The sequence below is a fragment of the Coffea eugenioides genome, chromosome 2 (genome assembly GCF_003713205.1).
Source record: "Coffea eugenioides isolate CCC68of chromosome 2, Ceug_1.0, whole genome shotgun sequence".
Taxonomy (NCBI): Eukaryota; Viridiplantae; Streptophyta; class Magnoliopsida; order Gentianales; family Rubiaceae; genus Coffea; species Coffea eugenioides.
Window position 1 is genome coordinate 29,097,458 of NC_040036.1, and position 21,752 is coordinate 29,119,209.

Consider the following 21,752-nt stretch of genomic DNA (forward strand, 5'->3'; position numbering starts at 1 on the left):
GATTATCTTAAAATGGAGACCAACTTGCAGATGGCAGCCTCAAGAAAGGAAAAAAAATTTCCCCCCTTTTTTGGCTTCCAACCTAGTGTCCGTTCGGGACCACGGGCAGGTGCAACCGTTTCTAACAGTTTTGCGCATTTTGCACACTGTGTAACTTCGTTTTCACACGACGTAACTTTGTTTGCACAACGTGTAACTTTAGAGCAAAATTTTGTTGACTCTACACATGTTAAAAATGAGGTACAAGAAGTGATCTAAACCGTACATTTTTCTGGAGCCAAATCTTAGCCATTAACAGCTCAGGAGCAGTCCATCTGATGATCGCTCCTGCCCCTCATCCATTTGTTCGCAAAAACATTTGGGAGACAGCAATTGGCAACATCGTTTTCAGCATCTCCTCCATCAACAATACAACCAAGGAATATAACAGATGCACGAATAGCATTAATCTATTTCTTAATAATATTCCTACGTGTGAAGAAGATATAGGTCAAACCCTCTTCTTTTCTAAAATTTTCAAGCCGTTGATCGGATTGAATGTGGCATATGCAAACATGTTTAGTAAATAAAATAAAGACAATTAAACGTCATGACAACAAACTAAAACAAAGAAATTAAGGGTTATTATCACTTTACCCCCTTAAACTATATCACTACTATCAGTTTACCTCCTAACGTTATCTTTTAGTCACTTTACCCCCATAAGTAATTCAACTCAACATGTTAAAAAATTTTGGACAATAATACCCTTTTATTTTATAGCATTACTATGTTGTTATTACCACTTTATTCGTTTAGATTATAGTGATACAATCACTTTAGTTCCTAATATTATTTTCTGGACATTTTACCTCATCATTAATCTAACTAATATGGTAAAATTTTTTTAAATATATTTATCCTTTTTTATATATAATTAAAAATAAAAAAGTTTGAATGATTTTGCTTCCTTTTTTTCACTTTAAGAGATCGAAAAATATAAAAATAAAAGGGTTTTCTCAAATTTCTAATTTTCACATTTATTAATACTAGGAAAAGAAAAGAGATAGGAAAGAAGGAGACAAAAAATTAGATTTTACAAAAAAAGAAAATAAAGAAAAGTCTAACATTATCGTATTACTTTAAGGTTGTCGAGATTAGCATTGGAAATTGGTGGTAAACAAAAAAGTGAAATAATTTTAAAATAATAAAAATATTTAATTCTTTTTTATTTGTAATTTTTAAAAAAAGAATTGAGCTCTCTCTCTCCCCCTCCCCCTCTCCATCTTTCTATTTTTTTTCAATATTAATAAAATTGCCAAGAAGAAAGAAATAAATACTTTGACTTTTTGTTTTGATACTAAAAAGGAGAAGAGTCACTTTAAATTTTTTATTATTTTTATTATGCAAAGAGGAGGGTATTTTTTTCTAAAATTTTTTAACTTGCTAAATTGGTTTAATGGAAGGATAAATTGCTTAAAAAATAACTCTGGGGGTAAATTGATAATGAGACTATATTTTATGGGAGTAAAGTGATAATAATTTTAAGGGTTAAACATGTTTTTTCACTTTAATTAACAAACTCCGTTAAATTTGATCGTTAGTCTTGAGGGTAAAGTGACTAAAAGATAACGTAAAGGGGAAAATTAATAGTAATACCAAACGTTAACGGGGTAAAGTGATAATAACCCAGAGATTAATAAAAACAAAGGGAAAAAAACAAGTGAGACATAAAAAAAAAAAAAAAGAGAAGAACTTGGAATTTGACTTATTTCTTTCTATAGTGTTATTAGATTTGTATCTTTTGACCACCACTTGCAATGTGGTAGATGACATTTAGACAGTAGGACATCACTAACTCCATTTGAGCCGACCAGAAAGAAGCAATCCTCCCAAGGATTTAGCAAATTTTCATTGATGTCATTTTGAAAAAACCTCTACCTTTTTTTATTTCCAAAAGGATTTAGCAAATTTTTAGTAACATTAAAAGCTACCACAATTAGAGCTTGCCAACCAATCTTTTAAGAAGATGCTTAGAACCTAATTCAATTGGCAATTTAATACTAAGTTTTAACAAAGCAAGTTCCTACCTTCATTACGAGGGCAAACTCTGCGTCTCTGCTTGATCTTCATTAAGTTAGAAAAATGATCCTCACAAAATGCATTGGAAACTTTAAAAAAAGCTTTAGAAATTTTTATATGGAGCACATCTTTCGTATCACTACATATGTATTCTTCACAGTTACTAACCAAAACAAGAAAAAAGATTTGAGGTTTGGAAATTCATTGTTTTGGGCAATTGTTAAAATTTTATTTTGTTGCGTATTATATTACTATCAATATAGTAAATTTTTTATACTAACAAATGTGGATGTATGTCACTTACACAAAAAGTGAATTTCAAATCTATAATTAGATTATGCAGTGTGTATCTACGTCTGATCGTGTATATATTGATAGTGTATAAAAAAAATTACTCAGTACTCATTTACATGTCATTCTTCGTGTGCCCTAGCCTTTCTGGAATATTTCACATAGAAAATTGACAAATACATGACATTCGATTTACCTTCAAATGATGTGGAAATTAGTTAATTGTATTTATATTTTCTATTTTGCAAGAATATATATATTTATATATATATTTGTATTTGTACCGTAGATTTGTACGTAGTACTTGGATTGTTGATTCTTCTTCATAATTCATAGTTCATGCCCCGTGGCGGCCGTCAAAATAAATAAATGAGACTCTGCTTAGAGGTAGAGGTAGAGGTAGAGAGACGACTAAGCAATACAGACAGAAAGAAAGACAGGTCAGGCGCATGTGAGGTTAGCGGCGGCGTGGGACCAAATAGAGCGACTTTGCGGCCAAGCAGGACATGACACATTAATATATGCCAAAAAGAGCAGTTAACCAAATACTACTAGTTTACATTTTCAGACTTTGATGCCAACTAATCCCCTTCACCACCATGTGTATATGTATGGACTCAAATCTTTGGTCCTTTTTTTTTTCTTCTTTAATTGTATTTTTTTTTTTTTTATCAAATGTCTTCCTGCAATTCAGATTTTGAAAATTTAAAGCCTTGTTTGGATGGTCATTATTCTTCCAAAATTTTTTTTATGTTTTTTATGAATGTATTTTCTAATCACCTATTTTATATCATATACATTACATTACTACAGTAAACAGTAGTAATCTAGATGAGCTTAATTTGTACTCAAGCAAAAGTTTCTGCTACTCCAAAAATTAGCATGCTTGTAGCAGATTATATGAAAATTTTTTGGAATTATACTATAGCAATTTTTGTTTAATAAAAATGTGATTAAAAAATATGTTTATGATATAAAGAAAATAAATATTTGCAAGAAATTGTCCAAACACCCTTTGCCACTTTGCTGCTCAAACTCAAAGCCTTTTTTTTTTTGTGTGTCTCTCATGGTTTTTGCTCTTCCGAATCAAGATCATCCTTCCATGGAGGGCAACTCAATTTAACCTTTTACGTCAAATAATCCCTTTTTCACTCTAATATCATTGTGCTTTACTGTTTTTTTAAATTCTAAACTAGTCCCAAGAAGGTTTCTATTTAGGTTTAATGCATCTTAAAATTGCCAAGAATAACCACAAATTAGAGGTGTCAGCTACTTCCATGCTTAAACAACGATCACCAAAATTTGGAAAAATCTAACTCATTGTACATAAAACAAATTTTAATCTTTAATGGACCACGAATCCTAAAAAGGGGAAAAAAAAAAGAAGGAAACACCCAATTTCTCTAAATACTTGCTCAAGAAAATAAAACTCAATAATCAAGAATTATTAAGTAAGTTTTTTCTTTTTAAAATTTATCCTTCCATATCTCGGATTACGCATACTGAGATGCTCCTTGATATTGTGGGTCTGAGAATCTAATTCAATTTTTGTGTAAAAGCAAGAATTAAATGTTAGTAATAGAGAGCCACTACCATCACCGAGCTTCGACAAAGGGCGCCACTAAACAAGCTTTCTTTGTTGTATGCCCATTTGAATTGCCATTTTTAAAAATATTTGTAAAAAATTATATTGTAACAATTTGACTTATATGAGTTAGGCCTCATTTCGGATTGCGGTGCTTTTGATAAAAAAAATACTTTTAGGTGTTAAAAGTACTTTTAAAACGTTTGGTGAATATCATTTCATAAAATTAGGAGTGGTATTTTTGGTGTTTGGAACACTTTTAGCAAAAGTTCAAATTTGATGCTTTTAAAGTAGATTTTGCAATTCAAAAAAATAAAATATTAAATTTAATCATTTTATCCTATATTATAAATTAAATAAAGATATAAATGCATGTAAAAATTTTCAAATCACACGTTATCCAACACAATAAATACTTATTAAACTACATCTCCAAACAGTATACTTAAAAGTACTTAAACATTTAATAAGCTCTTTTATTAAAATTCTATTAGAGAAATATTTTTCAATAAGCTACCGACACCTCCAAACAGGATTTTAATTGAAAAATGTGTCGATGCAGAAACAATCACAATCCAAACGAGGCTACGTCACAAACTGAAATAATTTCATCTGGACAAGAAACTAAGGGGAGATGCCTTCGCCGTAATTTTTGGCATGCCGTTATATATGGACAAAGAAAAGATGATGAAGAAGAGGCTTGCAGGTGTGAGTACAGAAGTGAAGTGGAGTTTAGTTTCGTCCATCAATTTATAATACAGTACTTAAGCAGTGCCAGAAGCATTTTTTGAGAAAGATGGCCTTGTTTGGCAGGCAAGTTTTTTTGCTAAGTTTATCTGCTACAAGTTTTTTAAAAACTTTAGCTACAAAAACCTCAAAAAACCTCTCAAAGTTTTTAAACTATACACCTCAAAATATTAAAAAATTTACACACTTCAAAATTTTTTAAAAAAACTTTTACAGTAAATTACAGTAAAGTTTTAGACAAACACCTAAAAGACTCACTTACCAAACGCGCAAAAAAAAAAAATATTTTGTACATATTATCCCATTCTTTTAACATGGATGTGAACAAAATTGTTTGACAAAATTTTAGTCCAAACGATAAATAATGTAGATTCTAGTTAAATTTGTACCCAAGGCTTGAGAGGTCAATTAAAGCCCCAAGTGCCATGTCTTAGTGGTCAGAGTGAGGGTTCTTAAAGTCTTGTGTATTAGTTCTAATATTTGAATCCTACGTTTGATAATTGAGGTGGGACGACGAACATAAGGAGTGAGGGTTAAACTAAAAAAATATAAAGGAAAACGGCTGGGCAGGGATCCTACTAGATGTTTAGAAAATGCATCTGGTCATGGTTTTGTTCTTCTCGGGGTCCAAAAAAATCATATCATCTAGATGATCAGTGCCAAGATTACAGCCGGGATTTTATCATCTTTGACCGCAAAGCCGAATCCAAGAAAGAATCGACAACAGGAGAGATAATAATGCAGATATTGCATTACCTAGCTAGGATATGTCCGTACATCATTGTGAAATATTTTAGCCCCTTTGGATTGCTATGTTTTGTTAAAAAAATATAACGTAGCGATTTGATGTACGTAAGGTAAAAAGGCGAGCGGCAGATGTGTTCACCAAAAACGTAAAAATTTTCTTGAAAAAAAAATTGCAATCCATGCTTAAAAAATGCTTTCACTCCTGCGAAATTATCATCATATCACATAATAACACAATCTTGCACGAATTGCCAATTTCCCAGTTATGATTTCTGAGAGAAATTTCCTTTCCTATTATACGTCCAGAGGAGTCTTTTCTGAGTTCTTGGAACCTCTTAGAATCGTCTTGATTTGCATTTTCTTGTGGGCACCTGTTCTCTTGCCTAAACCAGAGGCAACCAATGCAGATGAGCTTCAAAAGTGTGAAAAGGTGACCTTGTCAAGTACCTAAGATCTCAAATGGCACAATGACAACTGATGACAAAAAGGAAAAATGACCATATGCATGCAACATGAGAAAAAAAGATCGATGGTGGGATCGTGCACGAAACACGAAAGACTCCATGATTGCTACATAACCTTTCTGCAGTACATACATACATGCATTTCTCATTGGCTACTGGTTAGGTGAAAAGACACAAAATGCAAAATGGGTTATCCGAGACATCGGTATCGGGAGTGGTTGGGGTTTGGGTAGATAAGTCCCTCGCAGGACTCCAAAAATTGTCTGTTTTTGGAGTTTTTGTGGGAATTAGGTTTATTTACGTAAATTCTTACTTTTGTAAGAAAATGTCAGAAAGAGACAGTCTAAGGCTTAATACATTCATCATTTGTTGGAGTAATCTAATCAATGTAAAGGCATGCAAAAGTGGTACTATAAGCATAAGCCAAGAACTGTAACAATCACAAAGTTCAAGCTGAATATGAGTAAACCTTATACACACTGACAGTGTATATATTATCACCGTTAGATTTATGATATGTGTGCAAAAGTTGAATTTTAAAATTAAATTTTGTATAATTGTCATTTATCCAGCGCTGATTGTGTATACACTGTCCTTGTTTGGAAGCCAAGTTTTTTGCCAAGTTTGTCTGCTACAAGTTTTTTAAAAACTTTAGTTACAGTAACCTTAAAAAACTTTTCAAAAATTTTAAACTATACACTTCAAAATATTAAAAAAAAAAACACACTTCAAAAATTTTTTAAAAAACTTCTACAGTAAGTTACAGTAAAGTTTTAGACAAACACTCAAAAAACTCACCTTCCAAACGGGGCGATTAATAATTCATGCTAATATACTATCTAATCTTTGTGCCATTTCAGAAAAGAAAAGGAAAAAAAGGAAAAACTATCTAATCTTTGTGTCCTTTCACAGAGGCCCACAACAAATTTGCCATGTTTGTCTGTCTCCATGGACTGAGACTCTTCCCACAAGGAATGTGGGTCTAAATAGGGGAACTCCTTAATTTCGATGACTTTTTAGTGGGAGTGACTCCAAAAAAATCAGGCCCGGAGACAATTAATTGTTAGAAATTCAAAATGTTAGATAAGTCCAAGAAGAGACAGGCAAAGTCAGAATTTTAAAACCAAAAGCATAAAATCACTTCTACCCTTTTCCTTAAGGTACGAAAACATTCTTTTCTTTTATTTTTTCTTGGTTGATATGGATTGGAAGAAAGAAAAACCATTTCACATCACATTCTTGTGAGTTCAGTTCGCCTATCATCTACCTCCTTCATTAGTTCCTTTTTTTCTCGAGTATCCCTTGGCTTAGTAGTGTATGTGGATAGGCACCTTTTATGATCTTGACACTGATCACCAAATTGCCAAAAAGCAGATGAGGGAGGCACACATGGGCAAGGAATGAGGACCATTACACAATTCTCCTATCAGGGGGGTCGAGAATACTCTTGCATTTGACACTGAATAAGAAGAGAAAGTTCTGTCATTTCCTGCTTTAAATTTGTGGATTGATTGAATGAGCTACTCCTGGAAGAAATTTCATCTGGAAAGTTGGGAGCAGTAGCTTTAAAAAAAAAAAAGTGCCAAACAACAACATGAACTTGATCACGTCCCCATTCAATTGGACTTGTTCTCCCAATGCCTAAGCTTTTTTGACATCAGGAGACAACAGCACATGCAGAGTCGGATAGAATGATACTAAAAGACATCCCAATTCCCAACCTTAAAGCGGCAGATCCTGTGGCCTTTAAAGATGAGAGAGTGACCTGACCTCTGATATATTGAATCATTAATGCTGATTAATATCCACCCTGAAATTGAAGAAGAAATAAATGTGCTCCAAGTCAACAAGATAAGGCCTGCTACTTACCAAGCAGAGGGGTCATTTCCAAGGTAAGTGAGCTTTACATTTTTAGTACATTTGCCCGTATTCTTTGAAATTTAGCCCCTTGATTTGTTAAGCTTCTTTTTTTTTTGTCTGAAGAAAATAGCAAGATTGAGGCCTGAAACAACCAAGTTAATCTGCCTTTTCATGCTAGGTAATCTAGCTAATCCTCAGAGAAAATCAAAAGCTTAATCCAATCTGTTAGGGAAGGATCAAATACTGGGCATTTAACCCTCAGTGGAACAGAAACCATACATCTCAGGACATAATGGCCTTTTCTTTTGTCCTCCTAACGAGAATAGAACCTACAATAACAGATAACCAGTGTATGTAAAGATCCTCTAAATCACAGCAGTTAGCAGCCAACATCCAATCACAGGTAATAAGGAACCATGTACCCCTGATTTAGGCAACTTGATCTAACATGTCAAGTAGGCAAGAAGTCTCTGGTTATTTATTTTTCTCATGAGGGAGATAGGAAATACTAACACAAGGATAGTGTTACTAACATCCGTAAGTACCAAAAACCAAATCTGCATAAACAAGCTAAGTGACAGCAAAGTGACCAAATTCTTAAACTATATAGAGAAAAATGCACGCTGAAATCTAGCTATATGTATTTATATACACGCTGAATTTAGTTTCCAAATTATTCAAAAAATTCTTCAACCAAACCAATAAAACACAGTGATCCTGGAGAAAGCAGCAACACAGAATGGAAGAAACAAATCCCAAGACACACAAATCACTTCCATCTCTTGAACCCCATGAACTTGTGCTTGTGCCTTCCATAGAATCCATGCTTTCCAAATTTCCCATGCTTAAACTTCCCATGATGATGATGATGATGACCATAATACCCACCATGACCAACATGGTGTGCACCATGTGCCAGATGGTGAGCCCCATATGCAGCAGCCGCTGCTGCAGCACCACCAGCTAGTAATGCACCCATTGGAGGTCCATGCCCTGCATAAAGTGGACGTTTCCAGCCAGATGAAATCAATGAAATGACTCAAGAAAGTTGCACTCTTTGGAGTGTCACTTGGTAAAGCAAGGTTAAAAATTGATAGCATACTAGACAGCAGCAATAATTTGCAAATCAGAAAATAGGGAAAGGGCCACAACAGCTAGCCCATACACGAGGAATAATAATTGATGATTACAAGTAGACTATCAAATCTCTTTCAGATCGGGTCCTCAGTGTTATCCAACTTCCATCTTTAGTGAAACATAGAATCCCTCCGGCAGGATCAAAGTCCAATAATCAGATAAAGGGAAAACAGAAAAAGAACAAGAGAAAGGAACCCCTAGTGAAGCAACAAACAATCAGAATGATATTTCCACCAAAAGATGTCTCACCGGCCACAATAAGTAAGGTTGCTACAATACTACTACACTGGTACCAAGTATCAATAATGGCAAGAAAAATGTCAACTTCCTCATCAAGAACTGAGTAGGTCGTGGCGGACACATGATTCAGGATTTGGAAGTGAGCCTCACGAGACGTGAAAGTTAACAGCCATGTGCGTAGAGAAACCAAGAGGAAATAACTTCTTAAAATGTTACCAAGTTGACACAAATATACATCATTCTCAATTTGTGGAGTAAATGGATATTTATGTCTCGAAAGTTCATTTAATTATGCTAACCATAGTATTTCATACTATGGCAGGTACGAAGGAATACATAGCAACAGGGTAACCAATTAAGAATATTATTAGATAGATAAGCAAGGCATTTCAAAGTGGCTAATAAAAACAATTAGGAAAGCAGGACAGGCAGAAAAAGGCATACAAACATGCAACTGCATCATGTCAACACTAGATAGAGAATGACATCCACTAACAATAATGCTGAGAACACACAAAATATTTACCCGAGTGATGGTGACCTGAGGGACCAGGATAACCAGCAGGAGGATATCCACCATGTGGCGGATATCCTGGTGGCGGTGCCGGTGGGTATCCAGCTGGAGAAGGATACCCAGAAGGAGGATATCCACCAGGCGGAGGATACCCAGATGGTGGATATCCGCCAGGAGGAGGATAACCTGCAGGAGGATATGCACCAGGAGGAGGAGGATAAGGGTATGCCCCATGTGGCCGTGGATAGTGTCCAGCAGCATATCCAGCAAGATGTGAAAATAACCCTTTGTCCCGATTATCATCATTGTCTCCCATTGTTATTAACCTTGGATTGTTAAGCGCACTCACAAACTAACTGCAAAAGACAGGGCACTCAGATCAGCTTATACAATGGAATATTTTGCTTCAAGACAAATAATTGGCAATATAATTCTCTAAGAATTTTCCTCACACATTTGATCCTAATAATTCAGGGAAGATCCTTTATTGACAGGAAATTACACATATGCACCATGAAAAGTTCAGGCAAAAATGAAGATATAAGAATTTGAAATCCTTGTATGAACAGAAGATGCATCCTGTGCTTCAGAGGCTCATTGATTAGCAACAATTGAGATTGTAATATTAATCTACACAATAAAAACCTAAATTCACATGATATCTAGAAATCTAACTCCAACTTATGAGTAATTCTAGTTGATATCATCAAGTACAGCCCTTGAAGAATATTGGGAATAGAGTCTTTCACATAATAAAACAATATCCAAATTAATGACTTTCTCCAATAAAGAGCATTACCAGAAAATATAGATAGCCTGTCAGATATGAACGATTAGAGAAACTGCCAACCTTACTTTCCAATAAACAACTTCACAACCCCCCTTCTTTCCTTCCCCCAAGAATCACTCTTTCCTGATCGCCATGCAAGTTACAACTTCAAAAACTCAGGAATCACTCTGAAAGGACTTGATTCTCATAAAATACACGTCCAAAACAAGAAAGCCAATTCCTTACACTCTTCCCCCCCCCCCCCCCCCCCCCCCCCCCAAACCCACACACACAAAAACTCCTAACTCAAAACCTCACAGAAGAAAGCAAAATTCAATTGGGATAACCATTCAGCTTCTGCTGAAACACAAATTAACCACAACAGCAATTATAATAAACATGTACCAAGCAATCAGCTTTATTACCAAATAAGTAAAAATCCAACAAATAGAGAAGAACAGGACTGTGCAAGACTAGGTGATTAATTACTAGCACACATGCAAACATGTACAAAGATAACATAATCCTCCTTCCAAAGAAACACAGCCATCTTGGACATGCAATCCCAGAAAAGAAAGCCCAAATAAATAAGTAAAACACAAGAAGCAATAAATTAAGAAACCCGTTTCCAATTAGCCCAAGCCACCTCACAGAACAGTAGTATAATCACAAACAGCTTGAATTCAATCAATATTTTTCATGTATAGCAGGAACATATGCATGTAGGATGTGAAAAAAGAGGAGAGAGAGAGGAGATATTACCTGATTCGGCAACTTGGTAGGAAATGGATTGATTGAAATTTGAGAGAAAAAAAGTAGTAGAAGTAGCTTTACCAAATATTTATTGTTGCCATAAAAGAATTGGTTATGCTTTGGGCCATGGCTGTTTGCACACGCGATGTTTATCTTGTTTGTTTTCGAACGCGGTTGCTTCAATGCCGGTTTATCATACGTGGTTACACGAGGAAGAGAGGAAGGCGGGACAAAGGAGTGTGACAGCTCCGTTTGGGTTTGCTGTTATTTTAAAAATAAAATCTTTAAATATAATATTATAGTAATACATAATTAACTCAAAAAATATTTTATCTATACAATATATTAAATATTTCAAAATTTTTTTTATTAATATACACTGTTACAGTAAAATTTTTTAAAAATACCTCCAAAAACAGCTAATTCAAAACGGAGCCAGTTCTCACGTTTTTCAATTTGCATATAAGAATTCTTGTAACGAGTGTTTATATCTAAATTATACCAAACTTATTACATGATAAATGCACATACTTATATTTATTGTTCCTATATATTTTCGAATTAGTTTCTGCGTCAAAAATTAACATTGGAAACTATCTTATTAGCTAAACTCATTATTTTAAGATATTCCCAAACCAGGTATTAAGGGGGGTTTCTTTTTTTTTTTTTTGAAAGGATCGGAGAGCATTGATTCTTGATACTTTTAGTTCTACGTTAAACCAGCATTTGCAAAATCAACCTTGGTAAGAATTGTGATAAATTGGTCGAACGTGCATTTGTACACCTAAAAATAATTCTCAAATTGTCAATTCATTGTGTAATTGGATAGTATATTATTTGGGATAATTTAAAAAAAAAAAGATATTGTAACATTTTTTTGATGATGTGATATATATGAAATAAAAAAGTGATTGAAAATGTATCGACAACACAAACAAATAAAATTTGAGAAATAATCTCTATGCAAACAATAAGTTGATGATTTGGGGCGGGTGAGTGAATGAAGAGTTAGCGCAACAATTTCGCTTCTCGTTTCTGCGAGTAAAAGAGAATACGTGTCGTGAACGGCTGTTACAATGAAACAAGCACAACTGATTGCTCGAGAGCATGGTGAACAATCATAACAAATGATGCAAGGGACTTTTCAAGTTTACTGATTGCTCTGTATCAATCACGACTTGACTCGTCAATTAGTTTAACAACTATCGGATTATTTCATGTTTCTCCTATTTGGACGTTAAAAAATCAAATTTGATATAATAATAATCATCGAACTCAATCCAATACGTAATTCGCTTGAACTTCAAGAGAAAACTTTGACCATTACTACAGCGAGTGAGGAAGAAACTTTCCCAGAACAATAAGGACATCTGTGCAGGCTTTATATATACTTGAAATTTGTCAAATTTCTCCATCTTTTGATATAGCTAATTGTATATTCCAAAATGCAGACATGCCAAGTGAGAAAGCGATTGCCATCAGAAATTTCGAGCAAAGCCGAGTGACGTTGCTGTCGAAAATTTTTTGGTGGAGTTGGTTTTCCTAACCCAGGACAAACCATAAATGTCCAAGAATATCCTCATATATATATATATACACATGATGACACAGCATATATGCACTGCCCATGACTATTATTCTTCAATCAGCCTTAGCTTTTAAGTATTTTTCTGTATTGACTCATTGAAAGGAGGAGCACTCAATAAAAGTGAAGACGACTCCCAATTCCACCATAGTCATCTGCTGGGAATCCATGAAAATGGCTATTATGGATTATTACAGCGCATTGCGTTTGCAATTTCGTTGCATTAAACACCTGCATGACAAGAAAGAAGGTCTTGCAAAGGCAACTTAACCGAAGGTTGAGATTGCTCGTTTAAATTGCTAACTTTTTGTAGAAAAATATACTGTATCGATTATGTCCTCAACTTCTCTTACTCCATGATATCCCCTTGTACTCTTTTCTCCCTTTTAGATTAGACAACTGTCTTAGCAGCCATTGACATGACATACATATTCTTCTATTCAACAGGACATTTACCATCCCAATGCAAGAAATTGTATCCATACATTGCTTTTCTGAAGTATACTTCAATCTCCAAAACTTTCCAGATTTCTAGTGGGGATTTAACTGAATGAAATAGACCATATAGGCGGTCAAAGAAAGCATTAAAAAAAAAAAAAAAAAACCCTTTACATCGAACTTCATCTTTTTCACGTTTGTTACTACTAGATTCAATCCGTATACGCACTAGAACTCACAAATGGAATATGACAAGGCCAAGCACCTTAACCTTAATTTGGTGATAAGGAAATTTTATAGGAATTTAAACAACGTTTTGTTGGATTGTTACATGAGAACATGTTGAGGCAACAAATGAGTATAGCATGAGCCATGAAATAGATAAACAGGCATCAATTCTAGCGGCCATAGGAGTAAGAGAAAAGATTTGCACATTCGCTCTGCCCACTTAAATTTCCAATCCAGCAAATAAGTTTCAATACTCCAATTTTCAATGTAATGTAGTTGTTGGATTTCTTTATCTTGTGGTAAAGGAATTTGCAGAATACATGTAATGTACAATCTTGCTATTATGTAATAATTTACTCTAGGTTAGCTTACTAAATGTACTACTGCCTGTCTGACTAATTTTAAAAGGTCTATCTAACTAGCGTCCAGTGAGCAATCATTAAGATGCAAACAAAATGTTACATTTTTGAAAAAAAAAAGTTAATTAGAAAAAAATATACAAATATAAAAGAGAATAATAATTATTATTATGTACATTCACGTAGTAAATTAGGTATACGTGAATTAGGTATGATTTAAGTGTGTTAACAAGTGCGAATTTAACGGCTATTAGAAAAATCCAATTTGAAATAAAGGGTGGTACATAGAAGTGCAAATTATAAATAATCTCCTTCTGAAACAGCTTCATTTTCAGTTAGGGGAAATAAGGCCAGATTATTGATCATTATTTGTTTTGCTCTTTTTAAGTCACTATACTTTCTATTATTCAATCTTTTGATTTATGTAAACTCTTGTAATGCCAGTAAGAACAATAAAAGTATAAATAAGTAGAAATGTTACCTCTTCTTTTCGTTTTTCAAGTATTTATGGTGGCCTAATTGATTCCTTGCAAGGAGTTGAGACTTGAAAGGTATTAAAACTCGAAAACCTTCTGCTTCCAAAGCCAGTGAATCTGCGTGTAGACGGAACAGCTCCCCTTCATACTCTCGAGAGTGGCTACCAGGGATCCAGCAACCACTGCAGCACTAAAGCGAGCTTCTTTCCTTCTCAAGGATGCAATGGCAAACCAACGCAGAGGAGCTGATGAATATACTTAGGCCACATTCTCTTGCAATGGGGTCCAATGCCTCACGTTCAATTTCAAGCAGCTGATCTGTGTCCACTGAAAGTACTCCGAAGGGGTACAGCAAAACAGACCGGAGAGTCTGTTCAGGATTAAATAGAAGCAGCAGGTACCAGGCCAGGATTCTCAGAGAAGCCCTGATACCAAAATTCGGGCTTAAAAAATTACCAACTGTGATTCCTGATCTGTGGCACTTGGCATAGAAAGTTGGACGCATTTTTTATACATCCTCCTGTATATTCTAGCACCTTCAAATTCTGCATGGATCTCTCTCTCTGTTCTTATACCCATTGGATTACTTATCAACCATCCCTCAGTGTCACATGACAAATTGGGGTCGATCTTGTCAACATGTATAAGCTTATTCGACTTTGCATCAAATTGATCTCTCATGTCTATTGCCAATTCTAGCACATCCGATTGAATAAAAACCTGCCCAAAAACAATGGTGCAGTATTAGTCCTATGAAATGTATACTTATTATAATCTCATATGCTAATGTATCATGAGCTAAGATGTGATAACACAACTTCAAAAAGTGAAGAAAAGCCAGAACATCCTTGAATGACATGTCTACTTATTATGGAAAGATCGCATCCTTCAAGCAAGAAAACATCTCTCTCATTTCTTCTCCACGGAATAACAACAGCTTTCCTTTCTCATCTGCATTTTTCATGAGAATGACCTTCATTCCTTAGACCTCCTTTTACGTGGAATGAAGTGAAGTCGATTAGAAAGTCAGAAATAAGGCCTATGAGAAGAAGAATATTTGGCAACCATTAATTGATTTTATACAAATGCAAGCACATGCATGCCCTTTATATTTGGTTGCGTGGGCTTTTAAGAAATTCCCAATTTATTATCACATCAATGCCCAATTCAAATGTTCACAGCTAAAGGCCAGAATGTCCATTGCAAGCAGATATCAACTTGCAATTTTACTCTCTACCTGTGAACTGAAACTTTTGTTTTAGAGCTGCAAAATATGGTCCTACACCAACAGCGTATGTGAGAAGTAAAGTGTGTGTAGAGGAATTCAAGTCATGAGCTCTATGGCCCCGAAATACTGTTACAACTATCTCGTATAAAATGACTGCACAGGACAGAATATTATTAACAATAAATCACAGAAAAAAAAGGGCAAATTATACTTTATCCCCTTGTGATATAGCTAATTAGAACATAACCCCCCGTATAATTTTGAAAGTTATATATAACCCCCTCATAGTTTGGATTAATGTGTCAAAGTGACGGAAATAATCATTCGTAACGGAACCTATGAAAATGTCGAAATTACCCTTGTTTGAAAACTACAATGGCTGAAGTGACCATAATATATAAACATACTATGCATTGACACTCGAACCCCACATGATTTTATATTTTACCATATAATCCCCTTATGGTTTAGCACTTTACTATATAATCTCTTTATGATTTTTATGGTTTTCAATATATATACATAAGCCCCCTGTGATTAATAATTAATTTTCAACTTTACATAGGGGCATTTTTGACATTTTAGTTGACTCCATTATGGATTGCAAATTCCATCACTTTGACATTTTAATCCAAACCATGAGAGGATTATGTATAGCTTCTGAAACCATAGGAGGGTTATGTAAACAAACACTAAACCACAGGGGAGTAAAGTGTAATTTGCCCAAAAAAATGTAAAAAAAGAGAAGACTAAATGCTACTACCAATTGAGGTTTGGAATCACATGCTAACAAACTAGTTAACATGAGACATGTACGCTTCTTAGTGGCTGGAGGATCTAAGTTTCTCGTTTTTGCATCAAAGAGAAGAAGTAAAAGAATAGGTGTTTTCAGAAATCCCACATCAATTAGGTTTACATTAACATGGTTCTAGGTGTTGAACGACAATTGCAGTATTTAGAACTCCCTTGCAACACTTTCAAAAGCATTCATCCTGTTGTTCTTGCTTAAGCAACCTCCCATTTCTTTCAGACAATTGCAATATTATTTTTCTAGGTAAAATTTTGTTGCAGAATGAGCCATAGGTAAACTTTTGAGCTTGCAAGCAATGTCTTTTATGATGACTATGGTTGCAAAAATCTTTAAAAAAATCTGCCGGCGCTCACAATGCATGCAGTAAGGTGAAATTACATCATGTATCTAGCACAAATAAAACTGCTACTAACTTGATTATTAATTTTTTTCAAAAAAAAAAAAAACTTGATTATAAATTTCATTCTGAGCAAGATAAACTGTGCAGCAATATAAATGATAAAATACTACTCCAATTATCCCAAATCTAATGAATTATTTCCTCCACTGTAAGATGTGTGCCAAATAATATCTGTCTTCTATATTAGGAAATTCAACTCCAAAAAATAAGTATTCCGCACACTAAATAGATAAGGGCAATTGCATTTCCCTCTTTTCCATTAAATTTGCACTGACTAACATAATGGGCCAAAACAGTTTTCAACTTTCAGTGTGAAACACTATGTCTCTTAGCAACTCTTTCTCAATAGTGTGTCTACAGTCAAAAGTAAGAAATTTAAGTTGAGACAAAACAGCAATCCTATTTTGAACCTCTCTCTCTCTACACCATACATGAGTGGAATCATCGCCTAAAGCAAGATCGAGAACAAACTTATTCCATGAGTATGCAATCATGTGCCAAAAAATTTGGATACAACTATCACTTGTTCCAACTTCAAGAACACCAAAGTGGACTTGAGTAACCATCCTCTCAAGTCTTCTAATGCCATTAAGTATAACAAAAGCACAATAATATTTTATGGTAACATTGACATATACACAGTCTGTTGAAAATTTTTAAGAAAATGCAATTGTAAAGTTTTGAGGAACATACCTGCCCTCCTGGTGCTAAAATATCCACAATGGACTCCACCAAAGGCTTCTGTACAACCCTCCTTTTATGATACTTCTTCTTAAAATGTGGGTCAGGGCACTGCAAGCAAGAATGAGTAACCATATGCTTTAACCAATGCTGTTTCTAATAGTGCTATTATTAATTAGGGGAAAATACAGTAAACCCCCCTATGGTTTATCTATTGTACATAAAACTTCCTCATTATTTAAAAACCCCCACATAGCCTCCCTATACTTTGGACTTCTTTGGAACTTGGATGAAAAGCATAAAAAATAACGGAGTTTGAGATGCACTCGTGTATGTATTAAGGGAGTTTCAAGTGACATTGTCAAGGACAATTCAGTATATTACAGTTTTTTGTCATTTCCTTTTTTATTTCCTTTCCTTTTTTTTTTTTGTTTATTTTCCTTCTCCATTTCTTCCCTGCTCACAACCAAACTGGTCAATGACACCGGTGAACACCAATCATCATCAGTACCGCCACCGATCACCAGTAGCTCCACCAATCACCAGCAACTCTACCACCAATCATCACTGATTTCAACGCTCAATGATCCCAAAATAACACCAAAAAATTTCCAATTAGATAGAGCGCAAAATAACAACAAAAATTCTCAATCTAATAGTCTCAAAATATTAACAAAAAATTCTCAATCAATGATCCCAACCTAACATCAAAAGCCTCCCATATATCAATCACATAGTGGCTCTATTATCAACTTCAAATTAATCCCAAATTCAATAGAAACATGAATAGCAAAATTAGATCTGCCGATGGCCATTTGTCGGTGGTGTCAGTTGAAGGACGGATGGAAGGAAAGATAAAAGGAAGCGATAAAAGAAAAATCAACCGGTGGGCAAGGAGGAGAAATCGAGGTCCACTGCCTTCATGTAATTGGAGAGTGAAGACCCTCTTGGCTTGCTTGGAATACTGAGAGGACAGAGCCTCCTAATCAACTGCGATAAGGCCTAGACCTTCGAACAATTGGCGATGAAGATGCAGGGGAAAGAGCCAGTTTTGTTGCCTAAGAAAACTAATGATTCAGAGGAGAAAGAGACTAAGCAACCCAAGTCTCCAAAGAAAGTTGATGCTTAGATTTGGGTTCTTAATTTTACAGAAGAACACATGAAAAAGTCATGAATCTAGACTGGTGGTGATAGAGATGCTGTTGAAAATGAAGATGGCGAGATGGTGATAGCGAGATGATGGCAGCGACGAAAGGGTGGTGCTGGCTGGATTGATGGGGCAAGAAAAAGAAAGGAAAATCAAAGAGGACAGGAAAACAGGAAAAATGTTTAAAAAAAAAGGAAGAAACAAAAGCCCAGAATGTTCTGACATTTCCTTGAAGAAGATGATACATCTTATAAAATTTCAAATGAGCCCCTTAGTTCTACCTTTGTTTCAAATGAAGGAAAGTTTTTAAAACTTTAATTGAGCCCTGAGTTAACCTTTGATTCAGTTTGGAAATAGGATTAAGATAGGAAATTTACATCTTTCCGTCAATTTGAATGATTTCTGTCCATTTTCCAAATTAGTCCAAAGCACAAGGAGGTTATGTGGGTGTTTTTAAACAATAAGGGAGTTTCATGTACAATAGGCAAACCACAGGAGGGTTCTATGTATTTTAGCCTATTAATTATTGTTGGGCAACAACCAGTTTATCCAAACCAAAGACTGAATCTCTGTTTCTGCAAGTGCTTCCAATTTGTTCCTATATTTTTGACAATTACAGCATGAGAATAGTACTTACCAAGATTGATACCAACATGAACGGCCCAGGGTATGCTGATATTAGTTGTTTGAATGACACAGTCGCATTTGCAAAGACAAAATGTCTGCATTTATTTAATAACAAATTAACTAGTTTCCCATGAGCCAGTCATAACTAAAAGATTAAGTTCATCAAAGGCTTACACATTATTAAGAGCCAGGTCATTTGCCCAATAATTTGCTCGTTCAGCCAACTACACCAGGAAATTATACTTTCAGCACATAGCACAATTTTTAAAATTAGAAAATGAATGAGTAATAGTACATTCATTTACTTCATAATCAAGAAACCTCAGGAAAATGATTTCATACTTTCCGCCTTATTTCCAATCCAAGATAATTCTTGGAACTAGGATTTCTTTTGGCGAGCCACATGAGAAATCTGCCACTACCTGAGAACCCATACACTGTGAGAATATAATAGATCATCTCTAAGCCAAATTGATTAAAGGATGATGATAAGGTAATTGACCCCACAGACTCAGCATAAAAGGATAAAAACACAAAATAGATTCACATATCTTGAACCCAAAACCATTTTTAGTGCCAAAAATGATGTTGGAACATTAAGTTTTACTCATAGGGAAAATCTGGAAAAAGTTCTACACCTTTCTTCATAGTCCTGATCTTCTGTTACTAAAACTGGTTCACATAACTAAGTGTTTTGTTTGACTAGTTGATCTTGTGAGCAAAAGGAAACCCAGAAGGAATGGAAAAACAAAACTTTCCCATATTTTTTCTTAACTAAAGTTTGTTTTAAGTTCCAAAGTGTTTTGCTTAGTTGAAGAATTGGACAACCAACTTCCCAAAGAACTCCACCATTGCTTTGTCCAAGATTCTTCATCTGTACTTCCCTTGAAACCAAACATAAATAGGAAAGGTTCAAAAAACTTCTCCAACCTTTCCTCCCAAATTCCTGAGTTCCAAATAACACCTAAAGCTTCTTTGCAAATGCCACAATACAAAATAAAAAAGGTCTTTCTCTTTACAAAATCTATATTTATTATAAAAGGTGAGCACTTTTAAATTTGGACAAATAGGAATTCGCTCGAGTACTACCAAACAGTAACAATAACTACAGTATCCAAAAATAAAATGATCATTTCCCAGGCTCACTTATAGGACTGCTATTGAGGTTGGATGAAGCTCCCTAAAACGTGGACTAATAACTTTTATTAGTACTATCTTTGACAAACAGAAAGAAATGACGAAATTTAGGGGCATACCACATCCTATATCCACCATCAATGGCAATGTGGGATCTTTGTATACCTCATTCCAATCAGGCACTTCAGCAGGCACCTGGCCAGCTCGGCAGCAAATAAACATCAATTGAAAAAAAACCCAGAAGAAAATATTCCAAAATTTTCCAAATTTGAAAAGAAAAAAACAGAGAAATGGAGCAAGAAAAAGGGACATAATCATAATACCATGAAAGTAGAGCGCAAAGGGTTAACATGCTGCCGAATTCGAACATGACCCAACTCCTTCAACAACACCACCATAAACTTTATTAATTCAGAAAATTTGGACATACAAATAAATTACTACCATTGATGATAAATCAAGAATTCCGACCTCGGAAAACTTGTCGGCGAGACTAAGGTCAGCGTACTCCTGTGCCACGAGTTCCGGGCTTCTGATCAGTTGAACCTCTTGCTCAACCGCGCCGGCGGAAGAAGCAGCAGTTGCTGCACGATAGCAGTGGTGGCGTGGCTGAACAGAAGAAACAAGTCTTCTTGTGGGGGGCGGCTGGCGGAGCTTGCGAAATGCAAAGCGGCTTAGGAGAATTTTTCTGCAGGCGGTGGCGGTGGCGGTAACGGGTGAGGCCACAGCCATGGCCATGCCTCATTAGTGTGACTATTCCAGGTGCAGTTGCGATTTAAAGAGATACTGCTAGAGAAGTTTTCGCCCAGCCAGATCAAAGCATTGACCAATTGACTATTTTGCCCTTGAAGCACAGCGGGGATGGGACGACCCACTACTAATCTATTAGCAGTATCGCTTCAAATCTTCTGTCCCAAATCCTTCTATGTTCCGCTGTTCCTAAAGAATGGACTGCCACATCCTTGTTTTGTGTCCCTCGATTTCAAGTGATCAGAATCCTTTGACATACAAAAGCTTGATTGATTTACATGAGAATGTGAAGAATGGAGGAATTTTACTTGGGTTGTTATTCCTATTATCTATGTTTTATTTTACATTGCAACGTGAAGGTACACTTCCTTTATTGTTCTGAAAGGAGAAGAGGAATTTGAGAATTCTTATTCCATAGTTACGTGGTAGTAAATCTTCGAAAGGACATAAAGGAACAAAGAGATTTGGGAACAAAGGATTTGAAGCGTAGTAATACACATTATTTTTGCGTTTGCTTTTGTATTTAAATTTTAAATTTTTTAATAGTCAAAAAAGTTAAGATCAAGAATTTGTCAAATAGGAGGTTTAGCTGATTATCCTCGATAATTAGTTTATATTTAAAGTAATCGAGAGCAAGCTCTACATTATTGAATATGATATGACAATATGATATTTGTTCATACGCCATAGTGATTGACGTGAAGAAACTTCTATCTC

General features: G+C 35.0%; 2 protein-coding genes across 3 annotated transcripts; both read right to left on the reverse strand.

The window, feature by feature from the left end:
• Positions 1-8,211: 8,211 nt before the first annotated feature.
• On the reverse strand, positions 8,212-11,350 carry LOC113763747 (glycine-rich protein A3). The gene is made up of 3 exons (XM_027307660.1): positions 11,178-11,350; positions 9,659-10,002; positions 8,212-8,748 (listed from the first exon to the last, which is right to left on the reverse strand). The coding sequence occupies exons 2-3, from the start codon at positions 9,960-9,962 to the stop codon at positions 8,525-8,527; spliced, it is 528 nt and encodes a 175-aa protein (XP_027163461.1). The 5' UTR covers positions 9,963-10,002; positions 11,178-11,350; the 3' UTR covers positions 8,212-8,524.
• A 2,725-nt stretch (positions 11,351-14,075) lies between these two features.
• LOC113762363 (tRNA (guanine-N(7)-)-methyltransferase) lies at positions 14,076-21,099 on the reverse strand. 2 transcript variants are annotated; one of them, XM_027305783.1, is made up of 8 exons: positions 20,757-21,099; positions 20,609-20,665; positions 20,405-20,480; positions 19,491-19,570; positions 19,323-19,372; positions 19,159-19,243; positions 17,387-17,485; positions 14,076-14,974 (listed from the first exon to the last, which is right to left on the reverse strand). In XM_027305783.1, the coding sequence occupies exons 1-8, from the start codon at positions 21,021-21,023 to the stop codon at positions 14,699-14,701; spliced, it is 990 nt and encodes a 329-aa protein (XP_027161584.1). In that variant the 5' UTR covers positions 21,024-21,099; the 3' UTR covers positions 14,076-14,698. The 2 variants fall into 2 exon arrangements, with proteins under 2 accessions (XP_027161584.1, XP_027161585.1); XM_027305784.1 differs by lacking the exon at positions 14,076-14,974 and adding an exon at positions 14,986-15,245.
• Between the last annotated feature and the right edge of the window lie 653 nt (positions 21,100-21,752).

What these genes read in the sequence shown, in the direction of transcription:
- LOC113763747 (XM_027307660.1), bottom strand. Translation starts at nt 9,962, where the DNA reads ATGGGAGACAATGATGATAATCGGGACAAAGGGTTATTTTCACATCTT. An exon ending in CTCAGGTCACCATCACTCGG is followed by an intron (nt 8,749 to 9,658) that starts GTAAATATTTTG and finishes CACTTTATGCAG; the next exon opens with GGCATGGACCTCCAATGGGT.
- LOC113762363 (XM_027305783.1), bottom strand. Translation starts at nt 21,023, where the DNA reads ATGGCCATGGCTGTGGCCTCACCCGTTACCGCCACCGCCACCGCCTGC. An exon ending in TCATGTTGGTATCAATCTTG is followed by an intron (nt 17,486 to 19,158) that starts GTAAGTACTATT and finishes TCTTGCTTGCAG; the next exon opens with TGCCCTGACCCACATTTTAA. An exon ending in TTTTAGCACCAGGAGGGCAG is followed by an intron (nt 14,975 to 17,386) that starts GTATGTTCCTCA and finishes GTTTTTGGGCAG; the next exon opens with GTTTTTATTCAATCGGATGT.